This window comes from Pezoporus occidentalis, unplaced genomic scaffold, assembly GCF_034315485.1.
Source record: "Pezoporus occidentalis ecotype Australia unplaced genomic scaffold, CSIRO_AGI_Poc_V1 ctg197, whole genome shotgun sequence".
In the NCBI taxonomy this organism is placed as follows: domain Eukaryota; kingdom Metazoa; phylum Chordata; class Aves; order Psittaciformes; family Psittacidae; genus Pezoporus; species Pezoporus occidentalis.
In genome coordinates, this window is record NW_026913822.1 from 71,244 (window position 1) to 91,994 (window position 20,751).

At 39.2% G+C, this 20,751-nt stretch overlaps 1 protein-coding gene across 4 annotated transcripts in view; it reads left to right on the top strand.

Annotated features, from left to right (window-relative positions):
* Window positions 1–20,751, top strand: part of SKIC3 (SKI3 subunit of superkiller complex) — a 51,959-nt gene that overhangs the window by 2,001 nt on the left and 29,207 nt on the right. For 3 of the 4 annotated variants that reach the window (XM_062617481.1, XM_062617484.1, XM_062617483.1), the window contains exons 3-18: window positions 263–357; window positions 853–996; window positions 2,038–2,129; window positions 2,562–2,637; window positions 4,591–4,731; window positions 7,660–7,758; window positions 7,849–7,957; window positions 9,728–9,868; window positions 11,380–11,481; window positions 13,838–13,971; window positions 14,621–14,707; window positions 14,797–14,900; window positions 15,009–15,135; window positions 16,436–16,615; window positions 17,403–17,527; window positions 17,937–18,190. In XM_062617481.1, the coding sequence (XP_062473465.1) occupies window positions 268–357; window positions 853–996; window positions 2,038–2,129; window positions 2,562–2,637; window positions 4,591–4,731; window positions 7,660–7,758; window positions 7,849–7,957; window positions 9,728–9,868; window positions 11,380–11,481; window positions 13,838–13,971; window positions 14,621–14,707; window positions 14,797–14,900; window positions 15,009–15,135; window positions 16,436–16,615; window positions 17,403–17,527; window positions 17,937–18,190 (2,005 nt within the window). In that variant the 5' untranslated portion in view covers window positions 263–267. Of the gene's footprint in view, window positions 1–255; window positions 358–852; window positions 997–2,037; window positions 2,130–2,561; window positions 2,638–4,590; window positions 4,732–7,659; window positions 7,759–7,848; window positions 7,958–9,727; window positions 9,869–11,379; window positions 11,482–13,837; window positions 13,972–14,620; window positions 14,708–14,796; window positions 14,901–15,008; window positions 15,136–16,435; window positions 16,616–17,402; window positions 17,528–17,936; window positions 18,191–20,751 lie in introns of all 4 variants that reach the window. The other variant, XM_062617482.1, reaches the window with a different exon arrangement.

Genomic DNA, 20,751 nt, shown 5'->3' on the forward strand with positions numbered 1-20,751 from the left:
TGGAAGGTGTCCCTGCCTAAGGTACTGAGGTTGAAACTAGGTGCTCTTTAAGGTCCTTCCAGCCCAAACCATTCTGTGATTCTATGAATTTTAAGCATATTACCTGTTTCGGCTGTTTTTAGTGCTGAATCCATTTTGGCACACTGCAGCATATTCCTGTGTTCTGAATGCTCTCTATGTAATTATAGTGGGATATAACCAACATTTTGAGTTCAGTATATCTTTCTGAAAGAAATGATTATATATCCTTTTTACTTAATAGCCACAATGTCAAATAAGGAGGTGAAGGCAGCATTAAAGAGTGCTAGAGAAGCAATACGAAATAAAGAATATAAAGAAGCCTTAAAACATTGCAAGGTAACTAACTTTTTTATTTGGAAGGTAATATTTTATGCATGTTTGGCTTGCTGTTCCCATATCCCTACAGCTGTGTAGTAGTGCAGAGTGTGGAGTACCATATTGGTATAATAGTTGAGATTGATTTTTCAAGTCTGACTCCACTGATCATTCATGTTTGTTGCCCACATGTAAGCTTTTATTCTCCTTGCTTTTGCATTTGCTTATATGTGACAATAAGAACATTAATTCTAAAATGATAGAGATAAAAAATTTCTAAATTACACCTCGACAGGAGTGCTTTAATTGCTGAGCTCCAGATGTTTTTCCTACAGTTCAGATAAGAAATATTGTCTGATATGAAAAGCTGAAGTTATTAATCCTAGCCTTTTTCTAAAAATTATTTCTAGTATTAAGTTGTGGAATAAGTCACCCAACTGTAATGATAAAACTCAATACATGGATCTATAAGATGCATTTCATTCATCAGTTTCACTTAAAATTGTATATTTCTAGGCAGTCTTGAAGCAAGAAAAAAATAACTACAATGCTTGGGTATTTATTGGCGTGGCAGCTGCTGAGTTAGAACAGCCTGATCAGGCCAAAGGAGCATATAAGAAGGCTGTTGAGCTTGAACCGAACCAGTTACTGGCATGGCAGGTACTGACTGTCCAGACTAACTTTTTCTTTGCCTGAAAACTGTCACTATGGAGTTAAATATTGCAACAAAGCAGGGTTGAGACTTGTACTGTGTCTTCTTCGATTCTGCTGAAGCTTTGGAGTAGCTGAGGTTTGTATTGTTTCTGTGTTCAAAGTTAAGTCATGAGTGCCTACGTAGCCTGTATGTCAGGGTAAGTTTCAATTTCAGCATATTTAAGATTTTATTTCTTGTGTACACTAGTTAGCAGTGAAGCATGAAAGGGAGAACATAAATTGAAACAGTACGGTAAATTCATCCATGCTTAGGAGTTTCCATGTGTCTAGCTCAAGGAAAATTTAACAATGCTCTCATAGGCAAGAAAATGTTTTTTCTATTAACATATTTTTCCAGCTTCCAGCATCAAGTGGTTTGTTACTGAATTTTGTTATTGTTTAAAAACAATACTATACATTTAAAGTAGCTGTGTGCTGGGTGGTGTATTCATGACAACCAGTAACAGTGTATAGTTACAGTGTACAAGTATGTTGTTTGGAGACTTGTGAAGCATAAAATTGTACATTAAGTCTATCTCTGATACCAACAATTGATACTTTTTGAAGATAGGTTCTTAGTATTTTTAATATAAATACCTTTTTAAAGCATAACCATTGGTGCAGTATTTCAAGGCATATTGAAATTTCCTTACTTTTGCAATCAGATTCTGGCTTTCTGTTACTATGCAAGATAGTATGATACTTGGACATACATCTTTTATCACGTGACAGTTTGCTTTGTATATTGTCTGTTACATAGACAACATTATGTAGCATATACAAGTTTCAAGTATTTGTTGGTATTAGTTAAGAAAGTGAGGAAAACTTAGTAGATTCAAAAGGCTTTACAGAGGTATCAGCGTAGATTCTGCTCAGAGATTATGATTTTAATACTTGACCCCATTGAAGGTATTGAGTAACTTTCGTAGGCAGAACTCTTGCAGTGTTCTCATAATACAACCGTTGACAGAAAATCTTACTTACATTTCAAATATTTTTTTTCTAAAGGGATTAGCAAATTTATATGAGAAATCCAACCAAACAGATGTCAAAGAAGACTTAGCAGATGTTTACCAAAAGCTCTTGGAACTCTATGCAAGGTAAAAGATACTGAATACCATCAATTCAGTCTAAGATCTTCAATGAATACTGTTGCTGATACAAAGGATAGAGTTGTTTTATTTTTAAAGCCTTGTAACATCTGTGCTTTCAGCACTTCTTACTAAAGTTGTCTGTACCTATATAAGGTTTCTTAATCTTGTCCGTTCTGATAAGGCAAAAACTCTTGGAAAAATTGAACTTAAAGTCAGCTGTTGAGAAAATTCTGTTATACTATGTCCTCTGTCTAAACTTTCTGCATTGAAGCATTCAGCTCTCATAGTTCATTGTCTGCATTAGTAAGTAGGCTTATTTTTGTCCGCTTTAAGATGACAGAATATATGACATCTGGTTTATATAGGTGCACTTCAAAACAAATGTAACTCTCAGCTGGAAAACTTAGCTTGTTTGTGTGGGATTTTCTTCCTTTCTAGTGGTGACAAGCAGAAATGGTGTGATGTATGTACCAAGCTTGTAGAGCTATATCATCAAGAAAAAAAATACTTAGAGGTAGGTTGAGTAATTTTGCTTTCTCTCTTCAAACATGGAATTTCCATTTAATCGGAACTAACTACTTTTCATCAGGGAATCCCCATTTTTTTTTTTGCAGCCACAGACCATGTAAGATTTCCTTGTGGCCCACAGTCAGGAAGAGCTGATTTTAATTGTATTGCTTTTTTTTTCACTGCGTAAGACATGGATGCAATCCATTAAGCTGACAAAATTTGACAAAGAATGTATAGTATACAGGCTGAAATGGTAGAACATCGTTCTTCTGTTTTATTTCTGGAAGTCAGGCATTATCCCAAATACACTTTTACATGTGTAAGTTGGGTGTCCTTTGCCTAGCTTGGCTAGTTCTAGGTATCTGATTAGCCTTTCACTGGTGTGGTGATCCCTTCCTAGATTATTCCTGATACTTAATGACAGAGGGTAAGGTGGAATTTCTACACAACCTGAACTTGATTACCTGTGCATTATGTACTGCAGTCCATGTACAGCAATAATGACATGCAAAGCTACTCCAGGACAGGCCACCCAGCACTCTAGAAATCCATGTCAACATGACCATTGCAGAAATAGTCTTGTTGGTTTAATGCTAGATGGAGCTGTTAAATGTCTGAACAGTTCAACAGTAGCATTGCCTGTAGCTTCTCGAGTAACTTCATGTTTTAAGCCCACAGGTAATTTAGAACCATGCAGCCGCTCACTCATTCCTCTCCTTCCCTCAGCTCTCGGAGGAGAATCAAAAGAATGTAATGCCTATGGATTGACATAAGAACAGTCTGGTTACTAAGGTGTAATACAGAACTACTACTGCTACAACCAATAATAATAATGATAAGGGAAATAATATAAAACTAAAAGGGGAAAGGAAAACAAAAACCCAATAAACACAAGTGGTGCACAATACAATTGCTCACTGCCCACTGACTGATCCCTAGCTCAACCCGAGAAGTGATCTGGGCCTTCTGGGTGACTCCCCTCAGTTTATTTACTAGGCATGATGTGCTGTGGTATGAAATGCCCCTTTGGCTAGTTTGGGTTAGGTGTCCTGTCTCTGCTTCCTCTTGACTTGTGCCCCGCCTCACTGGCAGAATAGGAGAGACTGAAAAGTTCTTGATCAGGGTGAGCATTTCTTAACAACAACTAAAACATCAGTGCATTACCTCAGGCTAAAGTCTGAGCATTATTCTCAGACTAAGGTCGAAACAGAGCACTTCACCAGCTACTGAGAAGGAGAAAAATATCTGTTACAGCTGAACCCAGGACAAGTAATCAGCATAAGTTTTAGGATACATATTTTTGCTGTTCAGTCTTTCCTTACTCATTAAGAAGGTTGATTTCTTACAAGCTGGTGCATGGTTTTACTCCACGTCATCTCCTCTCCTTTTCTCCAACAGTGGAAAATGAAAACTTTCACATATAACTTAGTATCAGACTCAAGACTATTAATTGGCTCCAAAGCCTCTTTGTATACTAGTTTCTGAAACTAAACACAATGCTAGTAGTTTAGCATATGAAGGCAGACTTGCTCTGTGTTCAACAGGAAATCGCAAATTAGGCATCAGAGTCCTGTTGCCTCTTTCTCAGTTCTGTTATTTTTTCCACGGTGGAATTTCAACATGGACTGCTGCTGTAGATACGACAAAGCTTCCATGTCAGAGTTTATCAGATGACTGTTTAGGTGTGTTTTTACTGTTATTTCCTCCAGGAACCAGAGTGAGAATTCATGCTCTTGATGTAGACTCTCTTATTTACTGTACCTTAGAATGTGGACCGCAATAGGTACCGCATACTGCTTTGGGTATATGTTTTAATCGGAAAGCTGGTAAATCTGGGTCCTTACTTTCAGTGTTACTCTGTTGCCAGCCCTAGGGTGGAATTGTTGACAGTACTTAGAAAGCTTGTATCAGGCCCCCAGGACTTTGAAGTGTGACAGCATGGTTCATTTGTTGGCAGGTGGCTGAAACATGGCAGAAACTAATAAACATGAAGCAAAAGGAAGGTGCAGAAAATACAGAGCTTCATCAGCTTTGGAAAAGGATGATCCAGTTACTGAAAGACAGTACACAGTACCAGGATAAGAAGGCTGAGCAGTTGGTAATGTTTATTGTTCCCACTCATCTAGATACATCATGTGTATAGTGCAGCTAGACCAAGCAGAGACTTAAAAATGGTGCAAATCTTGTGACTGTTTCACTGATGTTCAGTAGTACTAAACTTCTCGGAAAAAGGGGTGGTTTTACCTTCTGACAGAAACAGGATGTAGCAGCCTGAGGTAGGCCTTAGGTGGAATAAGGTGCCTAAATCCAAGGAGTTGTCCTGGAGCTCCTTCATTAACTGCCTCTTGCATTCCGCAGGAGCCCACCCAGCCATTCTGTCACTCCTCAGCTGGACAGGGGAGAGAAAATACGATGAAAGGCTTGTGAGTGTATCTAAAGGCAGAGAGAGATCACTCACCACTTACCTTCATGGGCAAAACAGTCTTGTCTTGGGGAAATTATTACCAATCAAAATCAGAGTAGGCAAATGAGAAATAAACCCAAAACATAAAAAGCCTTCTTCCCACCCCTCCTTTCTACTTCAAGGCTGCAATTTCATTCACAAATTCCCTACCTCCTCCCGCCACAGTGGCACAGGGGGATCGGGAATGGGAATTGTGGTCAGTTCATCACTCGCAGGCTCTGCTGCTCCTTCCTCCTCAAGGGAGGACTCCTCATACTGTTCCCCTGTTCCACTGTGGGGTCCCTCCCACAGGAGACAGCCTTCCACCAATTTCTCCAAAATTGGTCCTTCCCACAGGCTGCAGCTCTTCACAAACTTCCAGTGAGGGTCCCCTCCAGGGTGCAGCCCTTCAGGAACAGAGATGGTCCCCCACGAGGTCACAGGTCCTGCCACCAAACCTGCTCCACTGGGGGCTCCTTTCTCCATGGGGCCACAGGTCCTGCCAGGAGCCTGCTCCAGCATGGGCTTTCCATTGGGTCATAGCCTCCTTCAGGCCTCCCCCTGCTCTGGCATGGGGTCCTCCCTAGGCTGCAGATGGATATCTGATCTACCCCAGTCTGCACCATGGGCTGCAGGGGAATGAATCTCTGCTCTGGCGCCTGGAACACCTCCCATCTCCTTCCTCACTGACCTTTGGGTCTGCAGGCCTGCTGCTCTCACACATTCTCACTCCTCTTTCTGGCTGCAGTTGCACACACAGTTTTTCCATCTTTGCAAATATGTTATCTCAGAGGTGCTACCTCTGAAGTGACTGAAGTCACTTACAGGCTTGGCCTTGGCCAGCAGTGGGTCCGTCTTGGTGCTGGCTGCCCTGGGGCCGTCAGACATGGGGGAAGCTTCTGGCAGCTTTTCACAGAAGCTACCCATGTAGTCCCCCCTCACCTCCTTGCTACCAAAACCTTGCCATGTAAACCCAATACAGGCATTCTTTGGAGGAAGAAACTGCCTCCTACTTTACTCATGGGTGGAAGAGGTAGCACAGATTTTCAGTTTCTTCATACCCTGTCCTTATCCTAAATAGCAATGCTTTAATTTAAATTTTCTTCTTTCCTGTAGATTTTAAGATAGCGTAGAAGAATGTCAAAGCTAATTGGAGCAAACAGGATGATTATCATGACTTATACTGATCCTGTGTTCTCTATGGCCAAAGTTAATTTAGTTTTATCTGATTTAACTGTTCTTGCAAGATGAGCCTTCTTCAATAGATAGGGTAGAATTCCTATTGCAAATCTGGTTAAAGAATTAAAAGAGGTTAAGGAATTAAACTGAATTAATTTCAGACACCAGAGAATTGAATCTGGATCTCTGCTTTTTGAGAAGGAAAACACTTTGATTTACTGGCTGTTATATATGTATTTGACTTAGATAGCTGTGATATGAGCAGTGCAGTCAGCACTGCTTTCTTTTTGGGGAAAGAAATTGAGAAAAAGTTGCATAAATAAGAGGATTGGCATTCCTGTGCAAATCTGCAGTTCATTTTACTGCAGTTTTGAGTAAAGCACCAGAAACCGGAAGGATGTGGCATTGAAGGCAGCGTCCTGTTCAGTATTTCACTTATGACAAGCTGTGGTCAACTTTTTGTTTAGCTTGCTTGTGTGGCAGCCTGCACTCTACAGTGCCCGTGTTCATTAGTATGTAGGAGTCAAGAAATAAAAGACTACTTTCTAAACTAGAGCAGGGAGAAGGGATAACAGCTAGCCATAGAGGATAGTAACCTATGTTTTGTGTTACCAAAGTCTTTGTTTTTCTAGTAGAAGGTGTCCTTACCTGTGGTAGGGGGTTGGAACTAGATGAGCTTAAGGTCCCTTCCGACCCAAACCATTCTATGGTTCTGTGATTATTTTTTTTTTTTATGTGGGATTAGGTATGAAGAAGAACCTATGTTCTTGCAAATTTTGACTTCCTTATACCAGTCTTATATTATGAAACAGTATATTACTGTTTCGTCTTGTACTAAACAGTGTGCTTTGGATCATATTTGAGTACTACTTCAGAATAAAGATTTGTGACTTCCTCTGCTCACAGTACTAGTGTAAACATAATGAGTAAGATACAGATAATAACATGTAACTGTCCACCTAACTATGGGAGGGCTGGAAGTCCTGTCCTTCAAGGAGCGGCTTAGGACTCTGAGTTAATCTCCTTTGGACAAAATGAGGCTGAGGTGTGACCCTGTTGCTCTCTGCAGCTTCCTGAGCAGGGGTTGTGGAGAGGGAGGTGCTGATCTCTTCTCCCTGGGATCCAGGGACAGGAGATGTGGGAATATTTCAAAGCTGCAGCAGGGGAGGCTCAGACTGGACATGAGAGAGCATTTTTTTGCCAAGAAGGAGTTCAGACCCTGGAACAGGATTGTCAGTGTTTGAGAGGCATTTGAACAATGCCTTTAATAACATGTTAAATTTTGATCAGCTCTGAAGTGGTTAGTAGTTCATCTAGATGGACTGTATGATTGTTGCAAGACCATTCCAACTGAAATATTCTGGTCTATGGGTCACTATTTGTTGCACTCATTTCTTATTTCAGCTTGTGACTGCGTTTGAACATGCTCTGAAGTCTTTTGACACTATTCCTGGTGAAGACCACCAAAACCTTTACAAGGACTTCATTCAGTGCTTGTCAAAAGTAAGGGTATCTGTCTTCATCAGTGAGCAGATGTAATATTTTACTTCTAATAATTCACAGAAATAACTATTAATTTTGTTCCTTTTCAAGTTTTCTCATGAAGCAGCTAGGTTGGAAAAAGCCTGTAATGATATGATGGCTTTGTATCCTTCTGTGAGTTATCCTTTAGAAGTACTTTGCTTGCATTTTGTTCAGTCAGGTGAGTAGGATGGATTTATACAGTTTTGGGGCTTAAATTATTTTATAGCTTTGTGACAATCTTTTTACAAGTTTTTACCCTACTTTTGTATTATATTTCTGCCTGTCTAGTAAGTGAAAGGTGTTTGTTTCTGTGATTTTGTATTTCCTAGCTCTGTAACTAAGTGGTGACTGTAAATGGGAAAAAAATGTATGTGAATTAAGTTCAATTCTGGCAATGTACAGTCGCACAGAAAGAATGCCTTACAAAACCCTGAAGCGGTCTGTCTGAATAAATGGTTAGCCGTCTTCAGCTTAGAAGAGGCAATTGAGAATGTTAACCGGTTCTCTAAGACTGAGGACAGGCTGTACTTAGTTTATTCTTGACACAGAAAATCTCTCTTGGCAAAAAAAAATCAAACCTGTGTGAAACTTCCTTCGAAAGAATACCTGGTGAATAGGGAATAAACAGACCTGTGTAAATATTTTCTTTTACACAGAGAAGGAGAATCTCTGAGAAAACAAAACACAACATGTTCAGTAGTGCAGGGATCTGAAAGTATACAACTGTTATTTTCAGTAGGTCACTAAACAACAGTGTGATAGTATTGGGCAGTTTCTCAGCATTTTCGAAGGTAACTGCCGAATTTTTGTCTTTTCATTTTATTGTTTAAGGCATCAGAATTTGGTTTTAATTCTTTTTAAAACAAGGAAAGAAAATGGAGGACAAGCCCCCTCTGGTTTATGTAAAGAGAAGTACAGCTTTCACCTTAGGTAGAAAAATGCCTTTTCCAGTTTTGAAGGTAGGCTTCATGGAATAATATAGCAATGTAAAACAAGAGGGAGTTTTTCACTTTGATTGGAAAGGATAAAGGCAAATGGGGCCTGGCCCCTCATTTCCATATAAGAATACTTTATGTTTCAGAGAAGCATGAAGAAACTGATTTCCAAAAAAATGAAGGATCTGGTTGGCACAGTTCTTATATACCAATGTTCTGACAACATCTCACCATCCCACAGCCATCTTAGGGTGGGAAGAATAATGTTTCAGTTTTAGTAAAGCTGTTTATATCTGTGTCATTCCAACTATGTCATAGTTCTCTGTGTCCCAAACTTGTGGGCTTGTAACTCAGATGCATTATTAGTCACCTTTACCAAATATAAATCAAAGGCAAGTGAATCCATAATTTTAAGAAGAAAATAGTTCAAACACTGTTGCTGCAAGTCACAATGGTTGCTTTAAGCAAGGACAGCCAAGTCTACAATCACAACTAAACACAAGCATAAGAAGTTAGTAGCATCATTTAAAATTAAGCAAATGCATTAAATGATGTGGTTCACAGCAAGGCTGTTTCAGCAAGCTTATCACAGTGAATTTGTAGGCCTGCTCTGGAAGGAAATTAATATATAAGTGGTCAATTTTGACATGGGTGTTTAGCTGGCCTTATGTGAAAAGATTATGAAGGAATTAGTTTTTATTAATGAAGGGCGTATACCTGTAGTAATTTTAACATGAATGCTTAGAAATTCAGGTTTCAGACTCAAAGTGTATTTTGTTTGGTGCTACTGGCTGTTTAAATTACTGCATATTTTTTGGGTTTATTTTGGGAGTGGAGGGTAGTACCTTTGGAAAAAAATCATTTAATAAATTTGTTATTTTAAGCTCAAAGGATAAGGGTGTTATTGATGTAGATAAAGTATGCTGTGGTTTGTGGTTTTGTTGGGTGGTTTTGGGTTTGTTGTTTTTTTTTTATCTAAAACTCTTATGAAATACTTTTTTTTGTGAAACCAGGTACTTTGTCAGAAGAGGCCCTGTGCCTTTTTTCTAGGCTTTTGGAGATGGACCCAAGTAATGGTCTAAGCATTATTGGTTTTGGTGTAAAAAGCCTCCAAGAAAAGAAATACAAGGAGGCTGTTAAGAGTCTTACTGAAGGTAAATATTTAATAAAGCAGTACAAGTACTCTGTAACTTAAACACCAGCTAGTTTTATGCTGGATATTTTGGGAATCTTATGCTTCCATAGTACTTTGCCAGTTCCAAGATCAGGTGGATTTTAAAAGAATACTCAGCATTGAATACTCAGCATTGAATATTTTTTAAATATGGCTTTAAGTCTAACATCTCTGAAGTCTGTCATTGCTGTTGTAGTCAGCTTTGTAGTATTTTCACGTGGTCAACTGTAAACTTTGTTTCTAATGTGACTGTTATTGGGGAAATACCTAGGTGAAGCAGAAAATACAGCAATAAAAATTAATGAAGGAATGTGGAATTTGTGAAGTAAAACATAATGGGGTTTCTCTAATCTAGTTACTGCATTTCTATATCTGAACAAAGATGACTTCTCTTTAAAGTTACATCATTTTAAGAAGTAGTCTCCATTTTCAACTGTGCCAGTCAGGGAGTATTCAAAGCAGTTTACTGAGAAAGCTGGGCAAATAAACATTTGGGACCTAAGTAGTTATGAGTCAGTCAGGCTATGCTGTGATATCCTGCATCCTTTCACCTACGTTTAGAATAAGATTGTTTCTGAAATTTGATTTCGGAATATTCTACAGTGTTCTATGGTAACTTGCCCACAGTGAAACAGTATGTCTTACCTAAAATCTAAAATAAAAATTTCATGTGCTCAAGAGGGAAAAAGTCTTCCATGGAAAGCAAATTCTCCTGGCTTAAATTGCCTTTGGATGTTTTGACAAAAATATATATCCTAGTTTTGGCAAAAGGTTCATCTCCCAAATAATTTTATTTCTTTATTTTTACTTTTACATGTAATACTCTGCTTATGAAGGTGAGAATGCAAAGGGAAGGCTCTTGATATAATATTGTAAATGGATAAAATTTGGGGACAGTGTCATTCCCACTAAGCCAAGTATTTGCATTTTAGGCATTGAATCTTCAAGGCATTATTTAATGGTAATATATATGTGTCTCAGAAGACTCAAATACAGTTATATTACTGAATCTTCAATTAAGGCAGGTTTATTAGAAAGTTTTAGTCAAATACTCTTGTCAACATTTTTTTGCTGTCTTGAAGTTCTGTATGCCTTTTCTGGTTTCTAGTAAAATCCATATAATATACAGGCTGCTGATGTTCATGTCTAATCAAAGTGACGGATTTTTTTTCATTTTTGAAACAAAAGTTACCTTAAACCAGTGTTGTATATTTCCTTGCTTTTTGCCATTTTTTTGTTTGCATATGTAAGTTTGTATGCAAAATGAAGTTTAACAGAAGCTAACATACTTCTTAGTCATTGCCTTACTGCATGAAACCCCATATGTCTAATGCAGTTTAAAATAAGACTCAAATTTAAAATTAACTGCATGTCTTCTTATCTGATTGATAATATGTTTTGATGGCATTATATGGTAGTATAGCATCTTCAGTGTTTTTGCAGCCTTAAACAATTTTTTTTTTAGTGCCTTGTTAAAACTTCTTTTATTAGGTTTGCAGAAGACAAGCCAGTGTCCAGCAGCATGGCATTATTTGGCAGATGCACAGATGAAACTTCACAAACACAGAGATGCTGTCATGTCCTGCAATCAAGGTAGCTTTTCACTAGCTAAAGAGTAACTGCAGGGGTACACCACTTCATATAGTGCAGCCAAGTGTGGCCTTTGCATGGTAGATTTGAGTAGATAGCGTAGTCCTCTGCTTTGTGCAGTTTTATGGCTTGTGCTGGTGTCCCCTGCTTCTCTTGGTTTACAACAGCTGGAAAGCATCTTGTGCTGCTTAGTCTCAGCAAAAGAGACAACACTTGGCTGATCAGGACCAGAGATCTGTCTGACACTTAATATTTAGAAGGTTTGCATGTTCTGATGTGCCTCTTCAGCTGGTGGTTGACCAACTCCACCAAACTGCAGATAATTGCCTGAAACACTTGAGAACTGAAGCACTGGAACAGATTGCCAAGAGAAGCTGTGACTGCCCCGTCCCTGGAAGTGTTTAAGGCCAGGCTGGACAAGCCTTGGGGCAGTCTGGTCTAGTAGAAGGTGTCCCTGCCTGTGGTAGAGGCTTGGAACTAAATGAGCTTTAAGGTCCCTTCCAACACAAACCATTCTGTGATTCTACAGATCCACAAGGCTAGGTGTCACAAAATTTTAGGCTGGTAGATTCCATATTTAGACCTGAAATACAAGATTTTAATAAATTAATGTAAAGTGGAGAATGTTTCAGAATTGCACCTTAAGAAACCTCACGGAATGTAAATCTTCATCCGTGCTAGCTGGGAATGAGGGCAGTTATTATGATCTAGTGATGCGTATCGTGTCTACATAGAGCCATTATTTGATGGTTATAAATAAAGGGCAGCTAAAGTGGACTTTTTTCTGGCAGAGAAAAATGCAATTAAAAACTCATGAAAGACTTGAATGGTAAAAGTATGCAGACCTGACTAAACAGCCATGGGAAATGATTAAAAGCAAGGAAAAGTACTTGCCAGCAAGGGAGATTCAAAAGGCCTATGAACTTGGGCAAAGGAAATGTGAAAACAGAGCGAAGTACGTAAAAAGAAATTTATTGCCAAAAAAATGAAGTTATTCTTTTCCCATCTGTGTTCATCATGGAAGAGCTGAGGGTGAATTCTACACCGTGATCCTTCTTTTCAGAGGATTAATCAAACAACTTGTCTGTGATTATAGCATTAATAAAAGTTGCTATAAAACAAGACAGGAAAAATTAGCATTAAGGAACTAATTGCTCCAAGCCCCATCCAACCTGGCCTTGAACACTGCAAGGGATGGGGCAGCCACAGCTTCTCTGGACAACCTGTGCCAGAACCTCACCAACATCACAGGGAAGAACTTCTGCCTAAGATTCATCTCAGTCTCCCCTCTGTCAAGCTAAAGCCATTCCCCCTTGTCCTGTCCCTCCAGGTCCTTGTCAAAAGCCCCTCTCCAGATTTCCTGTAGCCCCTTTAGGCACTGGAAGCTGCTGTAAGATCTGTTCAGAGCCTTCTCTTCTCCAGACTGAACAAGCCCAGATCTCTCAGCCTATTTCCAAAGCAGAGCTGCTTTAGCCCTCACAGAATTTCTGTGGTCTCCTCTGAGTTCACTCTTAACAGCTCCATGTCCCTCTTGTGCTGTTGCCCCAGAGCTGGGCATGACACTGCAGGGGGGAATGCTCACACTACTGGGAATGAAGCCCAGCATACAGTTGGCACAACAAGCTAACAAATAAAAAGAACAAACAATTTTGTTTCTCAATGCAAGGTATAAGTTAATCTGCGCCTTACTAAAAGATGCTGTTGATGCAGATAGTTTCCTTGAGTCCAAAGAATGTGTGGGAAGTCTGAGAGAATTCTGGGGAGGCATTGCTTTATGTTTGGCCTTTCTTACTGGCTGTATGAAGTCAGACAAAAATTCATCATGTGTGAAGATAAATACAGTTAGATAAAGTCAGAATATTGGTGCCTCTGGAGAATGCCAAAGCACAACACAGATGCCCTAGTTCTCTGAGGTGAGGTTATTCTGTGTATTTGGGAAATAGTCAATACTGTGTAGAAAGGTACAAAGGTTAAATCACTTGTTTCAGTAATAATTTTTCTTTAGACAATGAAGTGAAAAACAACTTGTCTATTGAAAGGTGATTGTTTCTTCAGAACATAGATCAGAAAAAAGTAGCTTTCCACTTATATGGCCAGCAGGTAGTAAGCAAACAGTCTCTCCAAGTTTCTAAAGGGACCTTTCTAAAATTGATTTAACTTCTAAACTTGAATGGATAAAAATTTCGCAGCATGATTTCTTCATCATGGGGGACAGCACTCAAAAACTGGTTCTATTTGGTGGTGGTCTATTTGAGTGAAATACTGCAATTATCAAGATTTAAAAGATACTGGGAGCAGTGGTGCTCTTCGTAGTTTCTTTTTCTGTTTTTCACTTGATGAAACTTTTCTCTTGATACAGCTCTCAGGGCTCTTGGAACATCTGAGGGCCCTAGTCTTCAGTGGAAGAACCTCATACTCCAGTTGAAAGCAGAGGCTTTGATTAAAATAGGTGATGCTAGTGCTGCAGAAGAAGCCATTAAAGCAATTGAGCAGGTATTTTCATTAATTAAAAAGCATATACATTTTTTTTTTAAAGTGGTGTCATCTTTTTGTAGTAAAAACTCAGGCTGTGTATTTCTCCCCTTGCCTCCTTTCTACATTCTGTATGGTTAAGACAGCTCCTACGGTGTAGTCCAAACACTCCTTCCTTCTCTGTTGTTTTAGTCTTCTCTACATCTGCTTTTGACTCACAATTCTAATTCTAGAAGCTGTCACTTTTGACCCTGTCTGGTCTTGCTCAGTGCTGCTGGGTTCTTGCTAGTTGTATGGCTGTTGCTCACCGTAATCTGAATTATTTTTGTAATCCTACTCCCTGCATCCTTCATTCACTTGTCCTTACTCATGAACAAGAGCATATTACTTTAAGATTGAACAGCTAAGCTTTAAGCAGACTTTGCTTCCCCTCTTTTTTTATCACAGTGTCATTATTGGCTGTTTAGTCTTGGGTACCTTTGTCCTTGCTCTCTACAGTCTTCTCCCTGTTCTTCATAAAAATTATTGGAAGGCTTCTCAAGGGTATTCTGTCTGTTCTTTTTTTTTTTTTTTTTTTTGTATTTATCTTCATGCAGTCTGTGTTTGACATGTTTGATTTCTTAATCTGTGGAGAGAATAACTTGGTTGTGTCTATTACTTGTTTTTCTAGATTGTGGATGCAAACAGTGATCCAGTGGTTTTAGCTATCAGTGGTCAGGCTTACCTAAAGAAAGGTTTAATGGATCAAGCTTCAAAGGTTAGTGCTGTATTGTCATTCCTGTAAGCTAAGTGAAATTCTTGTTCTCATAGAGGAAATAACTAGGGAAGAATGACATTCTTTTGCAGATTTCACAAGAGCTTTTGTTGTCCCACCCTGACCTGGCTGAGTCCCATGCTCTAGAGGGTTTCATTCATTATTCCCAAAAGAACTATGAACAGGCAGAAAGAAGGTAGACTCTTTTTCTTTCTTCTAGTAGGGATATGTCAGGGGAGGACTGCAAATACTGTTGTGCACTTTCGAGAACTTGTCTGATCTGTCTTCTGTTTCTTTTGCTTAGTTTTCTAAATGCTATTGAAAGAAAGGCTGAAACTGCAGAGTATCATCAGTACCTGGGGCTCACGTACTGGTTCATGAGTGATGAGACAAGAAAAGACAAAGGAAAAGCACTCACTCAGTTCTTGAAGGTAAAGGCTACTTTATTCGTGTAGGATTAGTGTTTTCCTGTACGAGAAATCAAATACGGAAAATACACTGATTAGAATGACAGACTTGAACATTTTTGTCCCTGCCCATGGCAGGGAGTTTGGAACTTGAACTTTAAGGTCCCTTCCAACCCAAACCTTTCAGTGATTCTATGACTCTGCTTGTTAAAATTTACAAGCCTCCAGAGCCTGTAAACCAAGTTCATGTGTGCCAAAGGCATTTGAGAAAGCTGCGCGATTCCATGGAATCGCCCTGCTTTTGTTTTCCTCTATTTGCCTATTTCTTGAGGCCTTTGATTTAGCCAGAAATAGTGGCGATTCTCTAAGTCTTCTTTTCTTGATGGAAGTGGAGGCCTCTAGATAACCAGTGTAGATCTTTGAAGATGTTTTGAAATCGGAAGGGCAAAATTCAGATTGGAAAAAAAGTGAGGCAGGAAAAATGGTGAGAATGGTGTTAGAGTTCCAGTGTCTATCCATAGAAGTAATTCTGCAGAACATAGTTTATGAACTGTACCTGATCTTTGGGGTTTTGGTGCTTGTGGCTTTTTCTCTGAACATAGTTAAGAATGTGAATCCAAAAGATTTAGTCTGGCATCTTGATTTGGAACATGGAAGTATACAGAGGAAGACTCTAGACGTGTGTGTGTGTATGTATATGTGTGTATGCATATATATATAATATGTATACAAACATACGTACATAAAACTCACCATATAAAATCATGATAGGTATTGGCAACTCAAATCATTGCCTACTGTTTGCACTTCAGTAGCAGTAGGGTATACTGGAGAATGTAGTTGAATTGAACAATAATTTTGGTACTAGACTACTTTCAGTGAGGGTTTTTTTGTTATTATTGTTCAAGCTGTTTTCAGCTGCTTGGGTCTCTGGCTTTCTTAAATATAAATTAATCTGCCAAGTATCTAAAAAGGAACTTAAACTTTAGGAAGTCTGGAGATAATTGTCATGTAATATGGTAAGAGTATCAACATAGTGGTTGAAATGGAGCAGAGTATGAAATGACAGGAAGGAATTGTTTTCTCCTAGCACAACTAACTTATTAGTATTTCATGTACAAAATGCTTTGTATCATGAGGTTTGTAGCAGATTCCACAAATATTTAAAGCTCGGGTAATCACTGAAATCATAAAGTTTGACTTTTCATGCATATCACAGAAGGAGCTTAAATAAATTGATACCCAGATTGAACAATAGCTGTACCTGTCTATTAGCATAATCCTTTAAAATGCTGGTTTACACTGTGTTCATATTTCCTTACAGGCTGCAAAACTGGACAGCTACTTGGGAAGTGTCTTTCGTTATTTAGGTAACTACTACAGAGACATTGCTGGAGACAAAAGTAGAGCTCGTGGTTGCTATAAAAAGGCTTTTGAACTGGATGGAACTGATGAGGAATCTGGAACAGGAGCTGTAGACTTAAGTGTGGAACTTGGAGACATGGTATTGTACATACAGGGCCCTGGATTACTGCTGTTTCATTTTTCTGTTAATTCTGTTCTTTGAGGAATTGCTTCATGTTTCCCTTGTATTTGAGAATAAGTTCTGAAAACAAATGTTCTGTCATTGCTTGGCAGCTTTCATAGTTGGACCTGCTTAATTTTTATGCTTCAATTCCAAATTAAATCTGTCTGAGGGTAGGGGAGCCAAGCATAGCATGGTAGTCATCACTTACATGATTTAGATGAAGGATTTTTTCAGTAGGGAACATGAAGACTTAAGTTTTCTTTTCATGTTCAACTTGCACCACTTCTTCTCTCTGTCTTCCACCTTCCCGCTTTCAGGAAAAGCGTATAAATTGAAAAATGTTTTTTATACGGCATTATGTAAAAAATTCTTAGACTGTGATATTATAGAGGAAGAAAACAACCCATATTTTGTGGATGTTGTTTGAACATCTGGAAAGTATCTAAGCATCTGACTTGCTGCAAATACTTGTATCCTTTTCTAGTTTAAAAATAAATAATAGTTTCTACAAAACTGCGGGAAGCTTCTGTCTATTTGCAAAGACAAGTACGTAAGAAATAATCACATCTTTAGATGTGATAATATTCTCCTGTAATCTGCCACTCAGCCTTTAAGAAGCTTCTGTAACAGTTCTTCATAACAGTAATCAACAGGTTGGACATCTTAATAATTTGCTGGATTAAGAGTATTCTTCTCTAAGAAGAACTTTGTTCTTTACTGCTATACATGTTTACTAACCTGGCATATTTTGGTGCTTTGTTAGGACACTGCTCTGTCAGTCCTGAATGAGGTAACTGAAAGAGCAAGTCCTGGTACAGCAAAATGGGCCTGGCTTCATCGTGGACTTTACTACCTGAGAACTGATCAGCCGTCACAAGCAGTGGCTGAGTAAGAGAACTTGTGGTTGATTGGTTTAAGTCATTTTCTATAAGCCCCAATAAAAAAGGCTTTGATCTAGCAAAGTTTGGAAGTAAGTTAGCTGACTATAGGGTGGATTGTACTAAACAATGGGAAATGGGTCTGAGCACGCTGTGTTTATCTTCAGATATCTTTCAGAATTGGCACAGTGTAGTGTTTTCACCATGGCAGTGTTCTGTACTAACAAGCCTAGTCACAGACATAGACAAACGTGGTGTAGCACTGAATAATGAGTGAAGAATAAGTACAGTGTTTATATAATGTGCTATGAAGATGAAAACACTACTGTGCTGTGTTTATATAATACAAGGAAATAATTTGTTTATATTAATTTGCATTACTTTCTATTTAAGCAAGTTAATATCTTGATTATCTTCAGTTTGCAGGCAGCTGTCAGGGCTGATCCGAAGGATTCCAACTGCTGGGAGTCTCTAGGGGAGGCTTATTTGAACAGAGGTAGCTACTCAACAGCTCTAAAATCCTTCAGGAAAGCAAGTGAGCTGAACCCAGGGCTCGTGTACAGTGTTTACAAAGCTGCAGCAGTTGAGCAGATTCTAGGCAAATATGAAAATGCTGTAGCAACCTATCAGCAAATTTTAAAGGATAAAGAAGATTATGTGCCTGCGCTGAAAGGTAAGATGTCTGAATTTGAAATTGTTAACTTTTTCTCTGTCTACACACTGTAGTGCTTTGTCTTGTGGAGAGGTTCTTGGTGTATTGAGGTTTTCCTGCATGAAAGGATTAGTGTTGGGATTTTGGGTAGGTAGAGCATTGTGATCCCCCACATGAAAGCTAGTGTGCAGTGGCCTGCAAATGTCTGGAGAGCTCTTAAATCATGATGGATGGGTGTGACTTTTTTTTTTTTTTCCAAGCAAGTATGAAAAGTTCTTATTCCTGTGTAGCTACCAGGCCAGATGGGTAGAAGAATTGAAGATAGATAGATGAAGCCAGCTAATGGTGCTGTAGTTTTACCTACGCAGTCAGATGCTGGCTCAGCAGGCCACAGAGTCAGGCTGCCGTTTCAAAGAGGTGTGTTTGTACTAATTTTCTGCTGCTCCTGACCATGTGTTCCTCACTTTTTTTTGTCAGCCCTGGTGATTCAGACACCTCTGAGCTCCTTCAAGTGATGAACAATATCAGTAAAATATACCAAGAGGTCTCACAAGTGTTAGAGGTGGCATTAGAGGTCTTTGGTATATAGCTGGGAGCAGAGAGAAAGAGAACTGTAACTCCATTCCGGTGTTAGAACTGTGATTCTTAAGATACATGATACTGGGAATGTATAACGTTTTGGTAGCCACTGAGTAACTGTTTGGTTCACATTCTCCCTGGCCCTAGTATTCAGTCATTCTCGCTCCATACATCCATCTGAAATAGACGCTGTTTGCTGCTTGGTACCAGCATGAATTTTTAGGTTAGAAAGTATTCTTTCCTTGTGCATAAGGCCTTTTGATTTTGGGGTGAATGTAGGCTGGTTCTTGTAAGACTAAGTCAGAATTGTTGGGTTACTATTCCAACAGTAAACATATTACTGGAAAGGGGTACAAGGTGGTTGCACCTCTTCCTATATAAATTTGTCACTTGGAATTTGCCAGACTAAAGTGACATGGCAAAAGCTCCATGATGGAGTTCAAGAGTATTGGTGATAGAGAGTTTGTCTAGTTGTTGGGTAAGAAGGCAACACCTGACTGCAGAAGCAGTTTGCAGAGGTGTTGTATAGAAATGTGTGTGTGTGTACATGGGTTTTCTGGTTTCTGTAGGTGACTGCTGACAGCATTACCTAGAATAAAATGCTTAGACAGGATGTAAGCACATGATATCAATGTTTCCTCCCCTATAGTTGCCTCTACACTTACCTTGTTTTCTTGTATCTTCTAAATTTTCTCTCATAATCCCTCTCATCCTAATCTCTGATTTATTAGCTCGAGACCCTCCTGTGAGCCTCCAGTCTTTGCCTTCTTAGGACTGTTTAATGTTTAGTCTGGTGTGCTATCTTTTGTGGGCCTTCTAAAAATTCTTTGAAACATACATCAGTGTTTTTTTGGTTCTTTTCTGATCCATTTAGATGGATTCAGTTTTGGAATAGAGTTGTTGGAAGCATAGTCTAGAAGGTGAAAAAATAACTATGCTGATGTTACTTGAATACATCATCTTGATGTATTTTATTTTTGTGTTACTAAGTGGTATGTTTATTCTGCCTGTGCTCCAGTGTATCTTTTACTGTATAACCTCAGGGAATGAGATCAATTTTGGTTTTAGAATACATTGCTTCTTGACATCTCAGAAGCTCATGATCTTGGGATGTCTTCTGTGGTCAAAACAAATACTTGTGAGGGGGAGATAAGATCTTGCAAAACATGACTGCATGATGAATAGCTTGGGTTTAGGTAGAGGGTGTGATGGCATGAGGAAGGTAGCTTCAGAACTGTGAAAATAATACTGAGAATGAATGGTGGTTGTACCATGCCCTACTGCCAGACAGAATCACTGCTGTGCCAGCAACAGTATAACTCAAGGAGTTAACTAGTTACCTCATCAGTTCCAAAATGCTAGAAATTGTGTCATTAAATGAAGTTCCTTTTTAACAGTTGCCTTTATTTGCATACCTGGTGGCCTTGCTGGACGCTGTGTGCCTACCAAGCTACTCTTTCCCCCTCAGCAGGAAAGGGAGAAAATAAGATGGAAAAAAACAGTGGGTCAAAAGAAAGGCTGTTTAATAAAGCAAAAGCAAAGGCCGCACACAGAAACAAAGGGGAGCAAAAGTTTTATTCTACTCATCAGTGAGTGATGTCCTGCCACTTCCAGGAAAGCAGAGCTTCTGTGCGCATAGTGGTTTCTACCTAAGACAAATACTGTAATAATGAATGTGTTGTGTCCCCCCACCCCACCGTCACTCCCATCCTTTCCCCGTAGCTTTTTTTGCTGAGCAGACATTATATGGTCTGGAATATCCCTTTGGCCAGTTGGGGTCAGTTGTCCTGGCTGTGTCCCCGCTCAAGATCTTGCCTACCCCTACTGGTGGGGGGAAGGGATGTTGGAGAGGCAGCCTTGATGCTGGTGGAGCACTGCTCAGCAGCAAACAAAGCACTAGTGTGTTATGAGCACCCTGCTAGCTATCAATACACAGTGCAGCACTATGAGGGCTGCTGTAAGGAAATTAACTACATCCCAGCTTGACTCCATACATCATATGA